This window comes from Crocuta crocuta, unplaced genomic scaffold, assembly GCF_008692635.1.
Source record: "Crocuta crocuta isolate KB4526 unplaced genomic scaffold, BGI_CrCroc_1.0 scaffold31, whole genome shotgun sequence".
Lineage (NCBI taxonomy): Eukaryota > Metazoa > Chordata > Mammalia > Carnivora > Hyaenidae > Crocuta > Crocuta crocuta.
Window position 1 is genome coordinate 14337195 of NW_027528362.1, and position 17701 is coordinate 14354895.

Here is a 17701-nt window from a genome sequence, read left to right on the forward strand (position 1 = left end):
TTACATCCTTGGGTCCCAGGTTATGTGCTAATGCTTTTCTTTCCTTCCCGGTTCCTGTGTCATATATTCCTTTTCAACATAAGTTCGGGAATCTGTGGGAATGAGAAGCGTCCATGGCCGTGTCTTGAGCCACAAAGAGATGTCTGGGACTTACTTGTTTATAAAGCTCTTTGGCCGGCGCGTCAGCCAGCGCCCCTTACTGGTGGCCTCACCCGGCAGGGAAGCAGCGGGGAAGGGCGTGGGCGCTGGGGACGCGCCTGGGCCCTCGCATCGCGGGCTGCCGGGTACCGTGTCCCGAGTCCCTGCCAGGCGGGGGGCCCAGCCCGTTCTCTCCAGCGATCTTGCGCCATCTCCCACGTCCCTGCTGCGTGTCCCTGGAAGCACGGGTGGGGTCTGGGGGCCACGTCGGTCTCTGCCCCCAGTCTGCACAGACAGCCCGCACAGCCCGGCCCTAGAGCGGGCACGGAGGGAAGGTGCACGCGTGCGGCTGCCGTGGGGCCGGGGGCGCACCTGTGGGCTCTGGTGCCGCCAAGCTGGGCGGTGGGCATGTGCCACGCTGCACAGGCAAAGAACAAAACAAGGCGCCATGAGGCTGCCTCGCCTCAGGCCACGGGGACGCCGCTGGCCTACGTGACCCCGTCCCCGCTGCTNGCTGTGCAGTTTGCCTCCCGCCTCCGGTCCCCGCTGCCTCTGTCCTGTCACACTGACCTTCCCTGCAGTGGTGTTCGCACCTCCCCTCCCCCACGGCTCACTGTACCCCAGCAGGCCGCCTGCGGGCGAGGGGGGGGCCCGGGGCTGCGCCGCGGGGCTNCATTTTAGTCCCTCATCTGTGGCTGCGGCGTCTCAGGCCCCTGCGTGCTGAAGGCACAGGGTCTCGTTCAGTGTTTTAAAGATTCTCCTGGACCGAAGACGCTTCCTGGTTGCCCGGCACGCACGATACTAAATAATACAGAGTGAGACGCCAGCCTCCCCTCTTCCCAGAAGGGCCCTTGAGCAGGGAGACCCAAAACGGCTTAGTAGCTCCATCCGGAACCCAGTTTTACCTTCTCGTTAACGGCCCGCTGCCGCATTTCTAAAGCGGCCGTCCGATCTGTTGGAAGCCTCGGGACGGCGCCGGGCGTTCTGTCCGCATCTGAGCCCAGCGCGTTCGTCCCCCGACCACCAGCTTGCAAGGGTTCCCGTCGGCACCCCCTGTGGGTGCAGACCACCTGCTCAGCACAGTCCCTCGAGGAACTTAGCCCATGGGGGTACTGTGAGGGGGAGCCCTTCCTGTGCGGGAGGACGCGTGTTACAGCCTGCGCTCGGCGGGGGGGCCTCACCTGCGCTGACCGCGCTCTGTTCCCCGCAGTGTGCTGGCGAGGAGAACTGCGTGGACAGCCGGACCATCTACGTGGGGCACAAGGAGCCCCCCCCAGGTGCTGAGGCCTACATCCCGCAGAGGCACCCCGACAACAGAATCGTCTCCTCCAAGGTGAGCTGTGCCTCCACAGCGGGTCCCCACCCTGCTCCTGGTCTGTCCCCGAGGTTCCTGCCCACCACTGCCAGGCGCCCTGGGGGCATCCACGTACTCGGCCCACGCTCAGCCCCCCGGCTGGCGGCAGACCACCTTTCCGTCACCTCCCCTAATCACCCCGTGGACACACGAGGTCTGCTCCTGCCATGTATGTGCTGGCCATCTGGCCACGTGCCAGGGTGTCCTCACCTGTGAAGTAGAGATGATGCTGGGGGTCACCAGTGAAGGGAGGGGTGTGGGGCCACCTTGTAAATGGAAACACCGAGCACACGTCTGTCAGTCAGTCAGTGCCAAGCACACATCAGTCAGTCAGCTCCAGGCTCACGTCAGTCAGTCAGTCAGTCAGCGCCAGGCTCACATCAGTCAGTTAGTCAGCTCCAGGCTCACGTCAGTCAGTCAGCTCCAGGCTCACGTCAGTCAGTCAGCTCCAGGCTCACGTCAGTCAGTCAGTCAGCACCAAGCACACATCAGTCAGCTCCAGGCTTACGTCTGTCAGTCAGTCAGCTCCAGGCTCATGTCTGTCAGTCAGTCAACTCCAGGCTCACGTCTGTCAGTCAGTCAGCTCCAGGCTCACATCAGTCAGTCAGCTCCAGGCTCACGTCAGTTAGTCAGCTCCAGGCTCACGTCAGTCAGTCAGTCAGCACTAAGCACACATCAGTCAGCTCCAGGCTCACGTCAGTCAGTCAGTCAGCTCCAGGCTCACGTCAGTCAGTCAGTCAGCACTAAGCACACATCAGTCAGCTCCAGGCTCACGTCAGTCAGTCAGTCAGCGCCAGGCTCATGTCTGTCAGTCAGTCAACTCCAGGCTCACGTCAGTCAGTCAGCTCCAGGCTCATGTCTGTCAGTCAGCTCCAGGCTCACGTCAGTCAGTCAGTCAGCTCCAGGCTCACGTCAGTCAGTCAGTCAGCGCCAGGCCTGCACCGGGAGGCCAGTGACTGGAGGGTCAGCACTTGAATGCTGGGACTGGAGGCTGGGGACACAGAGGCGCACTCCACACGCCTGCACAGTGACTGGGCAGTGGCTCCAGGACAGGCACAGAATCTAGCAGCTGACTTTGAACAAAAAAAGCAAATGATGGAGATTTGGAGAACTTTCTCTCCAGATGCACGCACCCGTGTCCATGAAGGTGTGTACACGTGCCTGTGTGTCTTGGTGCACACGTCCATGTGGGTGACACACGTGGTCCCAGGCGTGTGTCCCGCTGTGCACGTCCGTGTGGGGGACACACTACATTTTTCTATAAACTATCAGAGCACCTAAGTTTGTTAAGAATACTTGAGAACAGAAAAGTCTTCCTCTTTAAAGCAGTTTTTTTAAAAGGAACTATTTTATTTAAAGCTGTAACGGGACACAATAGCTCTAATCACCAGAATTGCTCATCTGGAAAATCCCTAGCGATGTGTGTGGTAAGTTGTTGCCCTGGGGGGTAAGTGACAGGAGGCGTGACCGAGCAGACCTGACCCCAGGCTGGCGTTGGCAAAGGGACCCGTGTGACCCTGGCGGCCTCAGGTGGCACTTTCACCAGAGACCTCCACTCATCTGCCCAAAACGGGAACCTCAAACGGTTCTTAAGAATCAGCCCCCGTGCAGTAGAGGTGCACCGAGTCAGAGAATGCACCAGAAACACGGCCGCGGGTGCCAGGTGAGCATGTCGGGGCGGGCGCCACGAAACCGCCCACGCTGCCCAGTGTTCAGCCCAGGACGCGTGTTGGACCCTTTGACCACCGGTGGCTCCCTGCGGTGGCTGATATGCCCCTCCAGGGACAGAGCCTGGCCTGAGTGTCCAGCCCCCAGTCCCTTCGGGTGGATGTGGAAAGCCCTGCGCGAGGCTTTGTGGGGGAACCTTCTGGAAGACAAAGCGCCTGGCTGACTGGGGCGCTCTGAGGGCCTGCTTGATGCACGTGGTGGAAGGTAGCCGGACGCCGATGGAGGCTTGTTCGTGACAGTGTCGTGGGGACGAGAACCAGGCTCAGTGCTTCCTAAATGCCATTCCCGACTCTGTCCTCTGATTCATCTGTCAGAACAACTTACTATTTCCCTTTTGTTCTTTCAAATACTCCCGCGGTGATTGTGAGTCGCCACCTTTGCCCCCCTGCCGAGGCCCCCCGCCGTCCCCTCTGCCCCTCCACACTGGGGCCCCCGTGCCGCCTCGGTTCCTACGATGGTGACGCGCTGCTGGGGCCCAGTGAGGGCGGGTTTGAGACGGACTTGCGGCGACCCGGGGGCTATCCATGCAGCTGCTTCTCGGGAAAGTTCCTTCAGAGCAGGAGGAACTAAGTCACCATCCCGGCAGCAGGCAGGTCGGGCGGAGGCCACGGGGAGCGTGGGAGCCGGGGTCTCAGAGCTGGCGGGGGGCTCGCTGGAGCCGCCTCGGGTTCTGTGTCTCCCTCTCTCTCTCTCAAAAGTGAATATTTTTAAAAACCCAATAAAACACCTCAGTGTGTTGGGAAAAGAACTGAATTTGTAAACCCTGAGTTTCCAACATTTCCAGAGAATGTTTGCTGTACCGTATGTGTGTTTTCTTGGGAAAACGTTTCTCTTAGAAGAAAAGGCTGCTGGGCAAGACTTCTTCCTCGCACGAAGCCTCCACTCAGCTCGATTGCATTTAATCAGAGAGCTTTACCGCGTGAAAAGTTACGGCAGGGGCGACATTGCCGGGCTCACCGTGCTTCCCGGAGGCGGCGGCACTGGCGTCAATGATTAGAGTTCTGTGTCCTTCCTGGCGGAGACACTGGGATGGCTCTGGGATGAAGGAGAAGCCAGAACAGAGTCCCCCGCGCGTCCCTTTTCCTTTGCTCCTGACGACACGCAGAGCCCCGCGCCCGGGACTTGAGCTTGAACGCGAGCCGATCCGGCTTCGGGACGAGGTCGGTGCCACCTCATCGAATCCACAACATCCGTGTGGCCCCCAGTCTGCCCGCAGGACGCTACAAACCTGATACTAGGCTGAGGATGTGCGGTCACCCCATACCTTCGAGAAAGCTACATCACTTGTGACTTTTGGCCACGGAGGATTGTGTCTGCTGGTCAGAGGGGGGCAGACAGTGCTCCGAGGACTTGTGAGCACGTCGTACCTGCCACACAGGAGGTCGGCCCACCGGAGGAGCAGCAGCTTCAGAGCCGAGCCCGCGACTGAGCCTCAGCAGCGAGCCTGACCCTGACCTTCATGTCCGCAGGCCCAGCACGGAGCCTGCTCGGCGTCCTTCCCCAGAGATCCTGGCCGGGCCTGACTGGTTTCCACGTCCTGGGCTCCCAGCCGTGAGCGAGAGCGAGCCCAGCCCCACGCCTGTGGATTTCCCTCCACGGGAGCCTCTCCGGCCTGCGGGGCCATGTCGGGGCCATCGGACAGCACCGTGGGGGGGCCGCCTCAGGCACCTGATGGCCAGGACTGCGTGGTGTGGTCCACGTGGTCTTGTCCGGCAGTGGGCAGAGCACAGCGCCAGGCGTGTCCGGAGTTCACTTCCCAGCCGCGCCCCGGGCAGACCGGTGGGCTGCGTGCTCTGTCCCGAGCCACACTCCCAGCGGGCCCAGAACTGCGGCCACCGCCACAGACAGAGCCGTGCGCCTGGGAGGCGTCCTCGGCGTGGGGCCCACACACCTCAGTGCACGGTGTCCACGACGTGACCAAGGCAAGAGCAGGAGTCGTCCTATGTGACTCGGGACCCCTCACAGGGTCTGCAGGGGCAAGGCGAGCTGACACCACGCCCCTGCAGTCCTGGGTCGGGGAGCTGGCGCCTGATGCCGCGGGAGGGTCCAAGTCCCGCACGACATTGTGCCCGAGTCTACACTCTCCGCCTCCCACAAAGTCCTCAGCTCGTCGGCTCTTACATGTGTTGTCAGAGGCTCGTGTTACAGATTTGGTCTGCATGGTGCTGATCCGTGTGCACAGTCACACGCACTTAAATTATCTCACGGGGTTTTCACCCTGTCACACGCCATCAGGAATTAGTGACCCTCCTTTTGACCACATTATCTGTAGTAATGACTTATTACAGTAATTTATCCCTCGCAGTAAGGAGATTACAAAGTGTAATGTCTGACCGGCTGTGTGGCCTCTCCCGCCTGATTAGAATTCAGCAATCATGTAAGTGGCTTTCATGTCTACATCTGAGCTGCCTCCCTCGTACACTAGAATCTGGGGAGCTGGGGAGCTGCAAGGGGCCCAGAAAGGGTAGCGTTAAAACAGGACAAGACCAGGGCGCCTGGAGGGCTCAGTGGGTTACGTGTCCAACTTTAGCTCAGGTCATGATCTCACGGTTCATGGGTTCAAGCCCCGCGTCGGGCTCTGTGCTGACAGCTCAGAGCCTGGAGCTACTTCGGATTCTGTGTCTCTCCCCTGCTCACACTCTGCCTCTCTCTCAAAAATAAACAAACATTAAAAATTAAAAAAAAAAAAAAGGACAAGACTGGGCATACANTTAGTTTTCTGGATTGTCTCCTTTGCCTTGCAGAAGCTTTTAATCTTGATGAGGTCCCAATAGTTTATTTTTCCTCTTGATTCTTTTGCTTTTGGGGATAGGATGACACTATTTTCTTATATGTAAGATGAAAACTTTCTAACGCGGCAACTTTGAAGAGTATATAACAAGTCAGGGCTGTGATAGTCTCCCACGTCCTTCTTGCCAGTGTCCGCGGCTCCCCCGGTGGCTGCGCTGGCCTCGTCTGTGCATCCACGTTCTTCCCCAGGCGTTGTGAGGCGCGTCCTACACGGCATCTGACTCCTGTCTCTCAATTTTTCAATAGGTGGAGGATGGAGTTTCAAGTAGGACCCTTTTCCATGTGACTTTGGTACCAAGTGACATATTTCAAGTATTTGGGGAAGTTTTTGATCAACCAGTGGGCAGTAAATACAGGCCTGGGTGCTGGGAAGTGAGGTTGGCTTCACAGGGCGGGGCCTTGAGGACGGCTGCATTTGGGCTCAGGAAACCCGTGAAGAACAAAGGGTCCTTCTGGGCTGGTCACAGAAGCGCAGAGACGGGATGTAGGCACCAGGCCTGCGTACTGACTTGTTTCCTTTCATCTCCTTTTAAAAGTTCACAGAAGGTAACTGGCTCTTTCATCATGGCCCATGTAAGAGAAAAACAAAATTTAAGAAGGTTGTGTTTGTACTGTTAGGCTGTAAAATTTTAATGCCCCTATTATTTTCTTAGCATTGCTTGGAGGCAGTACTTTGATCCCCGCCCCTTCCTCCAGGACACGCGCTGTGTACTTATTTATACATGACGAAACTGGAACACAGTCCCTCAATAATTCAGATAATTCGCTAAAGTTCACTGGATTTTTAGTTGTCATGGCCGGAGTTTGATACGGCCATGTGTTTTGCAATAGAATAAAGAGGAAATACTTTCTTTAAAAAAAATTTTTTTTTAATATGTATTTATTTTTGAGAGAGAGAGACAGACCATGGGGGGGTGGGGGTGGGGAGAGGGAGACACAGAATTGCAAGCAGGCTCCAGGCTCTGAGCTGTCAGCACAGAGCCCGACACGGGGCTCAAACCCATGAACAAAACAAACCAAGAGATCATGACCTGAGCTAAATTGGATGCTTCACCAACTGAGCCACCCAGGCGCCCTAGAGGAAATACTTTCTGAATTCCATAGGGTAGCCAGAGCATGCTGGGGTAGGGCAGCAAATTAAGGATTCAGATCATGGTTTCTTTTGTTGTTTTTTTGTTTGGTTGGTTGATTGGTGGGTTTTTTTGTGGGGTTTTCAGGGGGAGAAAACATTACCGCTGTTTTGGGAGAATTGGCAGGCAGGGTTGGGTTCTTTTGGGTTTTGTCTGTCTGTCTCTGATTGAGAAACTGAGGTAGAGACATGTATTCTCTGCCCTCTGTTAGTGTCAGCCCCATTCCTGACCTAGAGCCTGTTTGGTTCTCGGTTTGTTTGCCCTCAGATGAAAGCCTCGTGTGGCCTTGACAAAACCCAGCACCCATTCATGACGTAGAATAAACCAGGAATATGGAGAACTTCCTCGACTTGATAAAGAGCACCTATAATAAACCCACAGCTGACGTCATTCTTTCTTTTTAATATTTTATTTTTATTTCTGAGAGAGAGAGACAGCATGAGCGGGAGAGGGTCAGAGAGAGAGGGAGACAGAATCTGAAGCAGCGCCAGGCTCTGAGCTGTCAGCAGAGCCCGACACGGGGCTCAAACCCACTAATGCAAGATCCATGACCTGAGCCGAAGTCGGGCACCCAACCGACTGAGCCCCCCAGGCGCCCCGAGCTGCCGTCATTCTTAATGATGAGAAATGAGATGCTTTCACCCTCAGGCTGAGGACAGCGCCACCGCTGGCATCCAGCATCTTACAGGACGTCCTCACTGATACAGTGAGGAAGGAAAGGGAATGCGACGTACGTAGCTTGGGAAGGAGGGAACAGGCCCCTAACATGTGACGTGATGGTCTGCGGAGAAAATCCCAGAGAAATCCCAAGGAAACCTGGCCAGCAGCAAACAGCTGAATTCACAGTTTAGAAACACCATTACACTAGCATGGGAGAAAAAGACACGTACATACTTTTAACAAAATATGTACAAGATCTACGTGAGAAAACTGTAAAACTGTGATGAAAGAAAAGATTTAGGTAAACGGAGAGACATTCCGTGTTCATGGGTCGAAGGCGTAGTGTTGTGAAGATGTCACTTCGGTCTGACTCAGTCTGTAGAGTCGCTGAATCCAAATCCGAATCCCAGCAGGTTATTTTGTGGACACCAGGACGCTGATGCTAAAGTTTGCAGGGAGAGGCAAAGACCCAGAGGGGCCCATCGGAGGGCTGACGCTGCCACCGTCTAGACCGATGTCAGGCCGCAGCTACTCAGGGCAGTGTGGCCAGCGGGATGGCATAGGGCCCGGAAACGGGCCCCCCGCATACAGCGGTCAGCCCATCTTGACAGAGGTGCAACGGCCGCCCAAGGAGCGAAGACTGTCTCCTCCACAAATGGCGATGGAAACGCTGGGCGTCCGTTTGCAAAAAGTGACTCCAACATGGATCTTCCACTTTTCAGAAAACCTAACTCGAAATGGATCATAGACCTAAGTGTAGAACCCAGAACTGTGGACATCTAGATGGTAGCGTGCGAGAAAACCCACGCGCCGTTGGTGGGGCCGGGAGGGTTTGGGCACAGCACCGCAGGGGTGGCCGTGGGAGGTACTCCTCAAAAGACACTGTTGAGAGAGTCAGGAGACCAGCCACCAACAGGAAACATTTGCAAAACCCAAAGCCGGTAAAGGCCGCGTATCAGACAGGACCCGGGGGGTAAGGGGGTGGGTCTGGGAACACTGGGAGCTAACAGACCAACACCGAGCTCAACGTTCGCTGGAATTAATGACCTCTGGGACATTGCTGTTTTCAACACAAAAGTTAAGGAAACTCCCCTCCTGAGGCAAAAATCAAATGTCTGGAGAATAGGAGGCGGCCAAGACCAGGCGCCCTCTCCGCCCCTCAGGCCCCCGTAGAGGGGAGGCGCGTGGGGCAGACCCCGGACACCCGCGCCGCGGGGGCGTCTCCACGCGGTCCAGGCCGCCTGGTGATGCCGACTGCTGGCGTAGCTCCCGCCGCCAGCTGGGAGCAGTGTCCCAGGACCGGAGAGCCTGTGACGGACTTACCGTCCGGGAAGAAGGCTCAGCGTGTGTGTGTTAACAGTCATAAGCTCACGTGGCGTATGAAATACATGTTAACGGTAAGACTGCTCCGCGTTCCGTCACATTATTTGGGACCGGGTAGCCTGTATGTTCCCAGGGGTCCTGTTCTGTGTCAGCAGTTCCCTGCATGGCCGGCCAGTTGATAAAACAGCTACAGAACTCTAAATTTTGGACGGTGAGTCTTGTATCTAAAACTAAATTGTGCTCTGGAACGCAGCGCCCTCGCCGTGGAGCGGCGTAACGCTGGAGAGCAAAATGTGATCGCAGCGCCACATCTTTGTTTTTTCTTCTCCACAGTACACCTTTTGGAACTTCATACCCAAGAACCTATTTGAACAATTCAGAAGAATAGCCAACTTTTATTTTCTTATCATATTTCTGGTACAGGTAAGGCCAGCCGTCTTTTTTTTTTTTTTTTTAATCACCATACAATCTAACTAAGTGATCTTTATTTTCGGGTGATTGACTGGGGTTTGCTAACGAGGAAGAGCAAGGACTTGGTGCCTTTATCTACACGTCCTCCACCTGTTTTCCTTCAGGGACAAGTGTTTTGGTTCCTTTGACTTGGCTCTGGCCCCTTCCAGTCCTGGAGGGGAAATCAGGAACTTTCTGGTCGTTAGGAGAAATTCAGCAGCCACTGAGCTCTGTGATGTGTACCCCTTCCCATGTGCACAGAGATGCTCTAAAGAGATCAGAGAGGAAGAGAAAGGAGAGAACCAGGAAGGTCTGAATCAGGGAATGGTGGGTCCGATATGTTTTAAGAATAGCAACCTCATTTTCCTCAGTCCTGTGACATACGGTGGAAGGGCTCTCAGAATTTCCCTACCATTAAATTATTCAAATAATGTAATTGAAACCTGGTACCACAGCAGAGCAGAAAATTAAAATGTGCACTAGAGTCAGACTTGTGTCTTTGCCAGTGTGGGCACGGTTTCCTGAAGCGGGTCCCTTAACCAGAGCGAACTACCCTCAGTTTTGTAGGAAATAGGATGACTTACCCCGATCTGACCGATCTCTAGTCAGGGGGTAGAGTGGGTAACAGTAAAGCAATTTGAAATACGCAAAAGCACATGTTTCCGACCAGTGTGTCTAACATCAGTGCAACGTGCCTGGAGAACGGCCCTGCAGTTCTGTTTTGCTTGCAGTTGATCATCGACACCCCGACGAGCCCCGTGACGAGCGGGCTCCCGTTGTTCTTCGTCATCACGGTCACGGCCATCAAACAGGTGAGAAGTCCGCAGGAAAAAGGGGAAGAGGTCACATCCTCATTAATGCCGCCTTCTGTCCAGAGCGGAGTGATCTGGTTTGTTTCAGCTAGTTCGTAGACAATTTAACCAAGTTCTAGAAATTCATTCTGGTAACTTAGATTGACACTTGGGCTAATGACACTTGGGCTATATAACGTGGCAGCGAGCGTGATGCCCCCCGAGTCTGAGGGGGAAGCCAGGGTTTTCACGTTCAGAAGCAACCAGACACGGGATCTATTTTTAGAGGAGTTTCTTAACCTGTCCACACTGCTGACCGTCTGAGCCGTAGGCACCTGCTGTGTGCAGAGTCAGGGTGCAGTTTTCTAACAGAGTGTGCTGAGTTCTGACTCGCCGCGTGCGGGGGGCTGTTCCCCCAGGGCCGGTCCAGACAGAAGTTATTCCCATGTAGCTATGGCCGCTGTCTGGTTCTGGAAAATTCCCATCCCCTCGGGAGGAGGCCACAGGCCTACCCTGCCGTTCCCCTCCCCGAGCCCCTGGCCCCCAGCAGTGTGCCCGGGTCACGGCCACGCACGGCTACGCCTCCCACGGGCTGGGTGTGAAGCGGCTCTTTGTACTTTTGGTTTGCATTTCCTTGGTGACTAATGATTTTGAGGATCTTTTCCTGTGCTTATTGGCCATTTCTGTGTCCTCTTCAGAGAAAGGGCAGCAAATCCTTTGTCCATTTTAAAGTCAGGTTAAAAGTCTACTTATTGATGAGTTGCAAGAATTCTCTGCGCGCTCCAGATACAGAGCCCCGATCTGCTGCAAACGTTTGAGCCTAAGGATGTTTGCACCTCAGTGTTGATTCATCAGCCTTCCATTTGGGAGATCTGGATAATTGGTAAAAATGGCAGCTTCTAGTGAAATGATCAATGGTCAAATTCTTGCTGACAAAGCCGTGCTTTCTTGGTGTTTCTCTTTAAATAAAAACAAAACAAAACAAAACGTGCTTTACGTGAGATGTGGTATGTGACAGCAGGTGACAGTGGAGGTCAGTGGCTTTCTCTAGACTGAGGAAGGACGTAGAGCGGGGTCAGGTTCTAGTGTGTGTGTGTATGAAGAGCGCCTCGAAGTTGTCTTCTGCTGGCCTAGCGCCTTCTCAGTGCGAGAGTGTCTGCATTAGTGTTGTTCTCATACAGAACGCTGAGCAGCGTTTAGGGGTTTCTTCGTTTTGATCTGGATTTCATTTCTCACTCTTTAGTAACCTGGAAATACAGATTTGAACAAAATGATTTTACTTCATACCCATTAGATTGGCTTTTAAATGTAAAAGCCTGCGGGACAAGCAGGGGCGGGAATGTGGTGGAACACATGCAACCTCCGCTGACAGGGGTGTGGTGGCGCCATCTTGGAAAACTGGCACTGAGGGGATGAGGCTGAGGCCGTGGATGGCGGGACCCGTGGTCCCGAGGCTGTCTAGTGTATGCAGTTGGTGTGTACTATATGCATCTCAGAGTATATGGAGGCCCTGTGAGGTGTCCTGAGATTTTCGTTGCAGGCCTCTTTGTAGAAGACAAACTCGGGACAAGATGTCCTTCGTGAGGTAACAGACGACACGCCCGTTAGGCGTGTTGGGGGCACTGGTGCAGTAGCCACGTACGTGGAAGACACGGAACTGCATGACGCGCTTAGTTACAAAGGAAATACGTGTTTGTAAGCATGTAAACACTTCAGTTGTTGTGACACACACGTGTCAGGAAAGTGGAAGCCGTGAACAGGAAGGAGTCTGTCTGAGGAAGGGAGAGAAGGGCTGGCGCACGGATCGGAGGCGCTGAGTGTGCACCATCTCTCAGGACCTGCTCTGAGCGGCGGGCACAGCAAAGTGAGGTGTTTCCATCCTCCTCTGTGTGTTCGGGGGAATGACCGTCCTTGTCCCCGGGAGGCTGGTGCAGAGCCCACGTGAGGGCCTCAGGGGACGGTGGCTCTCAGCAGCGGGCGGTGACCGTGGGCAGGCAGAAAGGGAGCGGAAGGCGCCCCGAGGCCCTGCGGACGCACGGTGGATCCAGGACCGGGAAGGTACACCTGAAATACTGGCTTCCTAAAGGCACTTGAAGACCTTCAGAATAGGGCGGGCATGGGGGTGGGGCACGTGTGCTCAGCCAAGTGTTCGCTGTCGGCCACGCGGCCACGGCGCCCCTGAGGTCTGCCCACCACGGTGCCTTTGCCGGGAATGAGCGCGTGGCAACCCCGTTGGACACACGAGGGGGCCGCGGCTGCTGCAGGGTGGCCGTCGTGTGTGACGCCGAGATGCACGCACGCAGGCCTGGAGAGCCCGGAGCTGGTGGAACTGCGGCGCCGGACCCCCTGACCCACCCCCGGCCCACAGCCCCTGCTGCTCTGCGAGGGCTCCCAGCCTGAGCCACTGCCTAGCTCCACGAGCACAGCCCTCTGGCCCAGGCCGCGTGCCCCCCCCCCCCCCCCCNCCCTACCATTAAATTATTCAAATAATGTAATTGAAACCTGGTACCACAGCAGAGCAGAAAATTAAAATGTGCACTAGAGTCAGACTTGTGTCTTTGCCAGTGTGGGCACGGTTTCCTGAAGCGGGTCCCTTAACCAGAGCGAACTACCCTCAGTTTTGTAGGAAATAGGATGACTTACCCCGATCTGACCGATCTCTAGTCAGGGGGTAGAGTGGGTAACAGTAAAGCAATTTGAAATACGCAAAAGCACATGTTTCCGACCAGTGTGTCTAACATCAGTGCAACGTGCCTGGAGAACGGCCCTGCAGTTCTGTTTTGCTTGCAGTTGATCATCGACACCCCGACGAGCCCCGTGACGAGCGGGCTCCCGTTGTTCTTCGTCATCACGGTCACGGCCATCAAACAGGTGAGAAGTCCGCAGGAAAAAGGGGAAGAGGTCACATCCTCATTAATGCCGCCTTCTGTCCAGAGCGGAGTGATCTGGTTTGTTTCAGCTAGTTCGTAGACAATTTAACCAAGTTCTAGAAATTCATTCTGGTAACTTAGATTTGACACTTGGGCTATATAACGTGGCAGCGAGCGTGATGCCCCCCGAGTCTGAGGGGGAAGCCAGGGTTTTCACGTTCAGAAGCAACCAGACACGGGATCTATTTTTAGAGGAGTTTCTTAACCTGTCCACACTGCTGACCGTCTGAGCCGTAGGCACCTGCTGTGTGCAGAGTCAGGGTGCAGTTTTCTAACAGAGTGTGCTGAGTTCTGACTCGCCGCGTGCGGGGGGCTGTTCCCCCAGGGCCGGTCCAGACAGAAGTTATTCCCATGTAGCTATGGCCGCTGTCTGGTTCTGGAAAATTCCCATCCCCTCGGGAGGAGGCCACAGGCCTACCCTGCCGTTCCCCTCCCCGAGCCCCTGGCCCCCAGCAGTGTGCCCGGGTCACGGCCACGCACGGCTACGCCTCCCACGGGCTGGGTGTGAAGCGGCTCTTTGTACTTTTGGTTTGCATTTCCTTGGTGACTAATGATTTTGAGGATCTTTTCCTGTGCTTATTGGCCATTTCTGTGTCCTCTTCAGAGAAAGGGCAGCAAATCCTTTGTCCATTTTAAAGTCAGGTTAAAAGTCTACTTATTGATGAGTTGCAAGAATTCTCTGCGCGCTCCAGATACAGAGCCCCGATCTGCTGCAAACGTTTGAGCCTAAGGATGTTTGCACCTCAGTGTTGATTCATCAGCCTTCCATTTGGGAGATCTGGATAATTGGTAAAAATGGCAGCTTCTAGTGAAATGATCAATGGTCAAATTCTTGCTGACAAAGCCGTGCTTTCTTGGTGTTTCTCTTTAAATAAAAACAAAACAAAACAAAACGTGCTTTACGTGAGATGTGGTATGTGACAGCAGGTGACAGTGGAGGTCAGTGGCTTTCTCTAGACTGAGGAAGGACGTAGAGCGGGGTCAGGTTCTAGTGTGTGTGTGTATGAAGAGCGCCTCGAAGTTGTCTTCTGCTGGCCTAGCGCCTTCTCAGTGCGAGAGTGTCTGCATTAGTGTTGTTCTCATACAGAACGCTGAGCAGCGTTTAGGGGTTTCTTCGTTTTGATCTGGATTTCATTTCTCACTCTTTAGTAACCTGGAAATACAGATTTGAACAAAATGATTTTACTTCATACCCATTAGATTGGCTTTTAAATGTAAAAGCCTGCGGGACAAGCAGGGGCGGGAATGTGGTGGAACACATGCAACCTCCGCTGACAGGGGTGTGGTGGCGCCATCTTGGAAAACTGGCACTGAGGGGATGAGGCTGAGGCCGTGGATGGCGGGACCCGTGGTCCCGAGGCTGTCTAGTGTATGCAGTTGGTGTGTACTATATGCATCTCAGAGTATATGGAGGCCCTGTGAGGTGTCCTGAGATTTTCGTTGCAGGCCTCTTTGTAGAAGACAAACTCGGGACAAGATGTCCTTCGTGAGGTAACAGACGACACGCCCGTTAGGCGTGTTGGGGGCACTGGTGCAGTAGCCACGTACGTGGAAGACACGGAACTGCATGACGCGCTTAGTTACAAAGGAAATACGTGTTTGTAAGCATGTAAACACTTCAGTTGTTGTGACACACACGTGTCAGGAAAGTGGAAGCCGTGAACAGGAAGGAGTCTGTCTGAGGAAGGGAGAGAAGGGCTGGCGCACGGATCGGAGGCGCTGAGTGTGCACCATCTCTCAGGACCTGCTCTGAGCGGCGGGCACAGCAAAGTGAGGTGTTTCCATCCTCCTCTGTGTGTTCGGGGGAATGACCGTCCTTGTCCCCGGGAGGCTGGTGCAGAGCCCACGTGAGGGCCTCAGGGGACGGTGGCTCTCAGCAGCGGGCGGTGACTGTGGGCAGGCAGAAAGGGAGCGGAAGGCGCCCCGAGGCCCTGCGGACGCACGGTGGATCCAGGACCGGGAAGGTACACCTGAAATACTGGCTTCCTAAAGGCACTTGAAGACCTTCAGAATAGGGCGGGCATGGGGGTGGGGCACGTGTGCTCAGCCAAGTGTTCGCTGTCGGCCACGCGGCCACGGCGCCCCTGAGGTCTGCCCACCACGGTGCCTTTGCCGGGAATGAGCGCGTGGCAACCCCGTTGGACACACGAGGGGGCCGCGGCTGCTGCAGGGTGGCCGTCGTGTGTGACGCCGAGATGCACGCACGCAGGCCTGGAGAGCCCGGAGCTGGTGGAACTGCGGCGCCGGACCCCCTGACCCACCCCCGGCCCACAGCCCCTGCTGCTCTGCGAGGGCTCCCAGCCTGAGCCACTGCCTAGCTCCACGAGCACAGCCCTCTGGCCCAGGCCCCGTGCCCCCCCACCCGCCCACACGTCTGCACACGTGTACTGTGGCCATGCCACCAGCAGTGGCTGTGACGTGCTCCCGGGGTAGGGACCCAGGTGAGGCTCACCCCTGGGCCTGCGGGAAAGGGCACAGGAGACCCCGCCCCGGTCCTCCCACCTGAGACGTTCCTGGCCTCGGAGGCCCCGGCCCCAGTGCTGATAGCGAGCGGCCACGTGTGGTCAACCCAGTGGACTCCGGCACAGACAGGAGACGCGTGTCCCACAGGAGAAAGTTCAGGAGCCCCATTCAGCAAATGGAGAGAAGTCGGGGCTCGTGTGTCCCCATCACTCGAGGCACGAGAATGCAGGGCCGTGGGGCAGCCAGTGTGGCGGCCGGGGCCACGAACAAGTGGGTAGATGTCCCACTTGAGGGAAAAGCGCAGGACTTGATGGCGGGTGGGTGTCGGGCGTGAGGAAAGGTGACTCTGCCCCTCGCTTGTCCAACGGCTGCAGCGGGACACGCCCCGCGGCCGTCCGCTCCCGCCCATGGCGGTCTCTCCCACGCAGGGCTATGAGGACTGGCTCCGCCACAAGGCCGACAGCGCCATGAACCAGTGCCCGGTGCACTTCATCCAGCACGGCAAGCTGGTCCGGAAGCAGAGCCGGAAGCTGAGGGTGAGTGGAGCCGCTGGCGCTCTGCCGCCCGGACCCGGAGCCGTCCCCACCGCAGCGCCGCCCGGGGTGGGGGGTTCGGGAGCAGGACGTCGTCCAGAGTCGCTCTACGGGCGGAGGCCAGCCTCTTCCCCTTCCCCAGAGCCTTCCACTCTGTCTTCCTGACTTTAAGGTTTATGTTTTTATTTTCAAGTTGCAATAAATAGACTTGACTTTTTAGAGCAGTTTAGAGCACGCCAGGGTTGCATGGCCTTTATGAGCTTGTGCTCACCTGTCACGATCGAGAAAGCTCTAAAACACTGTTAGAGAATTTGTTCTAGAATAAGGCAAAGTCATATAAACATGAACTCCACTGGTTGGAAACTGTGAAAATAGGGACAGAAACCTGATGGAAGGCTGCATTTTAACTTCCTGTCTCCGTGAGGCGTCAGCGTATCGTTCCTGCTAAACGTCTGCATCACTTGAGCGGGTGTTTGCACACCTGCCCCAGCCGGCGGGAAGCGGTGCACAGACAGGGAGTGTCATTGCCAAGGCCGATCCTGCGGGGTGGTGGCGGGGACCCCACGCGGGCTGCCGCACCGAGGCCGTCCGTCTGTCTGTCCTGCAGGTGGGGGACATCGTCATGGTCAAGGAGGACGAGACCTTCCCCTGTGACTTGGTCTTCCTCTCCAGCAGCCGCGGAGACGGCACCTGCCACGTGACGACCGCCAGCCTGGACGGGGAATCCAGCCACAAAGTACCGCACCTTTCGCCCCTGCCGTGCCCGCAAGCCCAGCGCTGCCGGGGGTCCCCAGGCACCCCAGGGAGCTGGGCCACGTGTCCCCTCGGGCCCATGACCGCCACCTGCGCCTGGTCAGCAGAGGCAACTGCATGTCAGTCCTCAGCTGCGGCGTTTAGCGGAGGGGCCAAATCACGGATGCGATGGGCAGACTGCGAAGTTTGAAGTTTCTCATTTAGCGTCTTGTCTAGACTGGAATTATGTGAAAAGTCACGCAAGAGTCCAGGTTTTAAGTGATTATCAGTTCAAGGAGGGCCTTTTTGTTAGAATATCTTCAGGACTCTCTGAAGTTATAATTAGGGTCTGGGACTCGGTGTGGGGCTCTGTCCTGGCAGTTGGTGCTGCACAGCTTTAACGATCACAAAAGGATGGAAGGCATCACTATTACTTTTAAGGATTTTGTTATTAAAAACCATGGAACTTTCTGAGGAGTTTAGGAAGTGAGCATTGCTCGGTGGGCTCAGCTGTGTCAGAGGCCTCGGCTGACTGCAGCTAATTGTGGTTTTCAACGATGGAAAAGAGAGGTTTTCTTCCTTTTGTGGATAATTCACATCCTCCCGTAAACCGTGCGAGACTTTTTGGGCACGTGTTGTATGTACACATCCCGAGAGAGCTAGCATTCTGGCCCCACTG

At 55.7% G+C, this 17701-nt stretch overlaps 2 protein-coding genes across 6 annotated transcripts in view; both read left to right on the forward strand.

Moving 5' to 3' along the window:
- The first annotated feature begins 546 nt into the window (after positions 1 to 546).
- On the forward strand, positions 547 to 11553 carry LOC144223310 (phospholipid-transporting ATPase IH-like). Its single transcript, XM_077754010.1, has 5 exons — positions 547 to 753; positions 1349 to 1471; positions 9457 to 9546; positions 10305 to 10385; positions 11063 to 11553. The coding sequence occupies exons 1-5, from the start codon at positions 547 to 549 to the stop codon at positions 11180 to 11182; spliced, it is 621 nt and encodes a 206-aa protein (XP_077610136.1). The 3' UTR covers positions 11183 to 11553.
- Positions 11554 to 13017: 1464 nt separating this feature from the next.
- Positions 13018 to 17701, forward strand: part of ATP11A (ATPase phospholipid transporting 11A) — a 52385-nt gene continuing 47701 nt past the window's right edge. For 2 of the 5 annotated variants that reach the window (XM_077753919.1, XM_077753920.1), the window contains exons 1-3: positions 13020 to 13235; positions 16186 to 16293; positions 16898 to 17026. In XM_077753919.1, coding sequence (XP_077610045.1) covers positions 13080 to 13235; positions 16186 to 16293; positions 16898 to 17026 — 393 coding nt within the window. In that variant the 5' untranslated portion in view covers positions 13020 to 13079. Of the gene's footprint in view, positions 13236 to 16185; positions 16294 to 16897; positions 17027 to 17701 lie in introns of all 5 variants that reach the window. The other 3 variants (XM_077753916.1, XM_077753918.1, XM_077753915.1) reach the window with 2 other exon arrangements.